The sequence below is a fragment of the Sus scrofa genome, chromosome 7 (assembly GCF_000003025.6).
Source record: "Sus scrofa isolate TJ Tabasco breed Duroc chromosome 7, Sscrofa11.1, whole genome shotgun sequence".
Lineage (NCBI taxonomy): Eukaryota > Metazoa > Chordata > Mammalia > Artiodactyla > Suidae > Sus > Sus scrofa.
In genome coordinates this window covers 77109014-77114960 of record NC_010449.5, presented here as the reverse complement: position 1 = coordinate 77114960, position 5947 = coordinate 77109014, and the positions used below count along the sequence as shown (strand labels likewise).

General features: G+C 40.8%; 1 gene segment (V, D, J or C); it reads left to right on the top strand.

Moving 5' to 3' along the window:
- LOC102165261 lies at positions 2108-5126 on the top strand. The segment is given in 2 exon segments: positions 2108-2287; positions 2498-5126. Coding segments are annotated over 2 exon segments (558 nt in total).

Below are 5947 nucleotides of genomic sequence, written 5' to 3'. Positions count from 1 at the left end.
ACACAACTGGAGAGATTTCAGAACTCAGAAGCTATTTTGTTAGCCATTTGTCTGAGCGATATTTGCTGTTGTGAAGCTACCAGTTCCCATGCTCTGGTGGGTAAATAGGAGGGAAGGGAGGCTACTTGTTTGGCTTTTGCAGGGAAGCCAAGGATCTGAGAGCATATTGCAATTTAGAATCAAAATTGGAGGCAAGGTGGAGTTCCCGTGTTGACTCAGTGTTTAACTAATCTGACTAGGAACCATGAGGTTGTGGCTTTGATCCCTGAGCCTGGCTCAGTGGGTTAAGGATTCGGCATTGCCATGAGATGGGGTGTAGGTCACACACATGGCTTGGATCCCACGTTACTGTGGCTCTGGCATAGGCTGGTGGCTACAGCTCCGATTAGACCCCTAGCCTAAGAACCTCCATATGCCGCAGGTGCAGCCCTAAAAAGACCAAAGGGGGAAAAAAATGGAGGCAAGAGAACAATCAGAATATGAATGAATATTTGCAAACACAGCATGATTCATAACGACTTTGCTCCAGATAAGCCATGCATATTTCATCACAGATTAATTTCTAAATTTGGATAGTTTAAGTAATAGAATGCGACCTTCTTCTCACATTCAGTATTAAGCTTTGCCTTGTCCTTTACCAGACATAATCATTTATCATTACATCAAGAGGAAAGGAAAAACGTTGTTTAGGACAGGACAAATCTCCCAAGCTGCATGTCATAATAACACATTCCGACTCGATCCAGTCAGAAATTGCACAGAAGCAGCTGCTATAATGCAGCTAAGGGACATTGCACCCTACTTGTCAGGAACTCAAAACAGGTCCATTTCAACAAGGTCAAAATCCTGCCATCATGCTGGTCTCCAGGCTGCTGTGGGCATTCACAGTTTCCTCTGCTTAGTTACAAATAATTGCAAACCAGGGTGTCGGCTGCCTGTCAGCTCTCAGAGGTGAAATGGGACAGAGGAGGAGATGTCTCAACTATATATCAGCTCTCCTCCTGCATCAATCATTAATGAGTTCTTTTGACCCCAAAAATCAAAAGATTGGCTATTTTAGAGACCTGGTCTGAAGTTTCTTTTCTAGTGGTCTATTTGCCTTGGTTCTTTTATATTAATTCATCCATGAAAACAGTGAAGCCAGATGGAAGACTGACAGCTGCTTTCCACATGACGTGTATCAGATTACAAAACTTCAGTCACCAACTTCTGTATTGACATGTACTCAGTGTTTGTAGCCTTTCAATATCATGTTTTGCAGGAGTGCACTGTAGCACTGTGTCACAGAAAGACCTGGCCTGCTCATCTTGACCTTATTTTCAAAGAGAAAAATAATGAACTGCCCACAAGTGATACTGAACACTTTGGACCAAAGGGATAGAAAATGTGACATAAGGACAATTCTAAGGCACATGATCTAATAAATACAATTCTACTTGTAGAGGCAACTGGACTGAATATCCTGATCCTCTTCAAAGGCCAGTAAATAAAGCTCAATGTCACATTTCATAAGAATCATATTTTATTCCTGTAATAATTTCATAAAAACACAAACAACTAAATAGATTCTGAAAGTCAGAAGGACTGATTTTTTTAAGTAAGATAACTTTATTGACAAACCTTAGTACAGCCCTAGAAAAAAAGAGATACATTAATTATTTTGGATAAGACTGCCTTTCACCAAGAAAGCTGAACATCTGTGGGTTTTAATAAAGGGTCACTTTGCTGTACAACAAAAATTGAAGAAACATTGTAAATCAACTATGCTTTAATTTTAAATAAATCACCACCAAAAAGAGTCATTAGATGCTAAATGGAGAAAAGTAAGTATAGGTTAAATGATGATGATTAACTAGATTAAAAGAAGTATACATAGCCTATTTTTTCAATAAGTTAGTAAAATTTTTCTGCGGAATAATTACCAATGTATGCCATCTTGTTTAGTCTTCAGCTCCCCTTGGCTCAAACCATTGCTTTTTCCAATTCCTTTTTTAGGATCTGTCTAACATAATGACCTGGGAAAGACAAGTAGACAAAGTAAAAGTTTGTGGGGAGCCAGACTTTTTCTCATCTGTGCATAGAACACGTGGTCTATGAACATAACAAGCCCTGCTTCCTGTCTGGGGGAGTCACACAGGAACCCAGGGACTATGTATATGAGCTGCCAGGCACTCCAAGACACTGAACGCTCAGCCTGAGGCACAACAAAACACTCTTGTGCAGGGGAATCCGTGCCACATGCCGCTCTCCAGCCTGCTCTGGCTCTTCCTGGCCTCCGTCTTCTCTGGTAGGGATGGTCCCACACATGGTGGGAAGGTTCAGGGGGAAAGGACTGCACACAGGCCCGGGTGCTTCACATGGACTCGGGGAGGAAGGGGGATGGCCGGAAAGCAGGCATATTATGATTTCAACTGGGCTTGTCTTTGGGTCCTAAGGTAGTCTAATTCCTCCATTATTTTATTCACTGTTTTTCTCTGTTTTCTGATTTTTCCTGTAGGATCCGGTGTGACCCAGAAAGTTACTCAAGACCAGCCAGTTGTATCTAGGCAAGTTGGAGAGGAAGTCACCTTAAACTGTCGCTATGAAACAAGTTGGAATGAATACATTCTTTTTTGGTATAAACAGCCTCCCAGTGGAGAGATGACTTTCCTTATTCGTCAGGAATCCAAAGGCTTGAACACAAAGGATGGCCGCTACTCCACAAACTTCCAGAAAGCACAAAATTTCATCAGCCTCACCATTTCAGCCTTACAGCTGCAAGATTCTGCTAAGTACTTCTGTGCTCTCCGGGAGCTCACAGTGCCTGAAGCAATAGGAGAGGCTGAACAAAAACCCCAGAGCTCAATACAAGAGAGGCCCCCTGCTGCAGGACCCAAGCTGAAATGCACACCTGCAGACCCCAGACAAGAAGTGGTTGTCCTGTGGTTGCTTCATCTGTGGTCTGGACAAGATTACTTTCTAAATAAAAGTTCCTTCCATTTCCTTTGGAAGCAGGTGTTAGAGTAACTTCCCACTATTACATTCACATCTTGAATTTTTATTTTTAAATAATATAGAACATGTATAAAGTTGTCTAAATTTGAAAGCTTGCCCCAAAATAATTTAAAGTGGAAATTTCACCTACAGATGTTGACATCACTAATCTGGACTAGTTATCTAGAATTGTCATGAAAATCATTTCCTTGGGTCTTTCTTCAGAGACTTTGTGTCCCTTAGGGTACAGTTAGAGAAGCAGAACCACATGTGATATAGAATAAGAGACACCATGAGGAACAGAACTCATGTAAATGCTAGAGCTTGTGGAGGAGCCAAGCAGAGATGTTATCTTTCTATCTGGTATGCATCCTGAATTTACTGTAAGTCAACTAGGGTAACCTATGTAAAGGGAAGTTGGATGTGAACAAAAACATGGACAAACTGTGACTCATCGGGACATACTAGGACCATGAAGACAATTGAAACCCACAAAGACACATTAAATCTTGTCTGAATTTCACCTCCTTCAGTCACACAGTAATGGGTGATTTTCAGAAGTCAGCGGCATTTGCCATCATGCTACACGCATACTTGGTCCAAGATAGAAGATAAGGGAGAGATCTGCTGGGAAGTGGAGTAGTTGACTCATCGATAAGATGAACTAGCTGATCAGCAACAACATGTATGAGTCACTATAGTCCATGCAGCCCTGCACAGACCAGCAGAACAAACAAAAATATGGTGGCTTGTAGTTCCTCTGGTGGCACAGTGGTAAAGAACCCAACTAGTATCCATGAGGACCTGGGTTTGATCCCTGGACTTTCTCAGTAGGTTAAGGATCCGGTGTTGCCATGAGCTGTGGTGTAGGTCACAGATGGGGCTTGAATCTGGTGTTGCTTGTGGCTGTGACATAGGCTGGCATCTGCAACTCTGATTCGACCCCTAACCTAGGAACTTCCACATGCCCTGGGTGCACCCTGAGAAAGACAAAATATATATACATACACAGAGAGAGAGATATATATGGTGGCTTCATTACATCCACTTTCCGAATCTTGCACAAATCTCTTTCATGGATAACCGTAACTCAGAATAATACAGGGAAGCAAATTCTGGGAAATACATTTCCAAAACAGTTTTGTTGAGACAATATAAAGCTACCACAGTAGCTTGTTAACTAGTTTACTTGCCTCCCTATTAGCTGAGTATCTATCTATACCCCTTTTAACAACACAATTTAAATAAAGACAACAGCAAAACTATGCTTCCTACTAATATGATATAATTTTTCTCATTAAGCCCAAAACAAGATAACTCTCTCCGGCAAAGAGTAAACCCAGTTGATTTAACCATTTTGGGGTGATGTTGTTTCTGCTATCTAGTCACATTCTCCCCAAAATCCTGTATCATAAATATTGAGATGTATCAAATTTTAAGATTAACCTATATTAGCGCTTCTTATGTTACTACATGCAGGCAAATGGGAGAGGAGAGATAAAAATGGTTTTGCTATGGATACATAAGTATATAAATATATCCATATCAAAATGAAAAAAGAAATATTCTAACCATTATAGATCTTGCTTTTGTAAGTGACCAAATGTTTGTAGCTGGTATTTATAACTTCCTCTTCCACTAGTCCTTCCATAACCACTTTGCTCATAACAAGCACCTCTACTCACGGCTATACTTGACTTTCTGTAAAACAAGCTGCTTATACAAGAATAATACTGTGAGAAATGCCATGAAGTTGAATAAGGGATTCTGCAAGTACACTACTGTGGTTTTGGCAGAAATTTGTAAGGCATTGAAGGCAAATCCAAAGTCCTATTTAGTGGAAATAATTTTGCCAATGCTATACAATGATATATTTTATTCTGGGAAACATCATTAAGAATCTTACTGAGTTCTTTTCAGAAGTCGAAATCACCAGGGGAAAGCATTTCTAGAGTGCTTAAAGAAAAACAAAACTTTCAAGCTAGCCTCCTATAAACATGAAAGCATATTTTTAAATTGTCCTTGTTAAAAATTACTGCTAAGAGGATGGAAAGTCAATGCCCAGGCAGGTAAACTATATTAGCAATGCATACTGCTAAAAAAGACTCAAATGTGGGGGGGGGAGTTCATATAAACCAACAAGAAAAAAAAAAGTTAATAAGAATGGCAAAATCTTTTTTTTTTTTTTTTTTTTTTTTTTTTGTCTTTTTAGGGCTGCACCCACAGCATATGGAGGTTCCCAGGTTAGGGGTCAAACAGGAGCTGTAGCTGCTGAGCTATGACACAGCCACAGCAACACAGGATCTGAGCAGCATCTGTGAACTACACCACAGCTCACAGCAATGTGAGATCCTTAACCCACTGAGCAAGGCTAGGGATGGAACTTGTGTCCTCATGGATGCTAGTCAGCTTCGTTTCCGACGAGCCATGACAGGAACTCCAAGAATGGCGAAATCTTGAAAAGTCACTTAAGAAATATGATATTTGATAGCTAATAAATGTTCAAAGAAAGCTATTATTCATTAGGAAAACGAAAATAAATCCTCATCTGAGCATTCCATCTGTGTCCTACAGCACCTTAATTGTATCAATGTACTAGAAGAATAGGACCTTAAGAGGATAGGGGGAAATAGTGACTGTCTCCAGGAAAATAAATGATTAAGCAAATTTTCTAGAAGCTTCCAGCACTGAACTGATATAGAGAAAAGAAAAAGCAGTAACAGGAGTTCCCGTTGTGGTGCATCAGAAACGAATCTGACTAGGAACCAGGAGGTTTCGGGTTCGATCCCTGGCCTTGCTCAGTGGGTTGCAGATCCGGCATTGCCAAGAGCTGTGGTGGTAGGTCACAGACATGGTTCAGATCTGGCGTTGCTGTGGCTCTGGCATAGGCCAGCAGCTGTAGCTCTGATTGGACCCCTAGCCTGGGAACCTCCATATGCCGTGGGTGTGGCCCTGAAAAGACAAAAGACAGAAA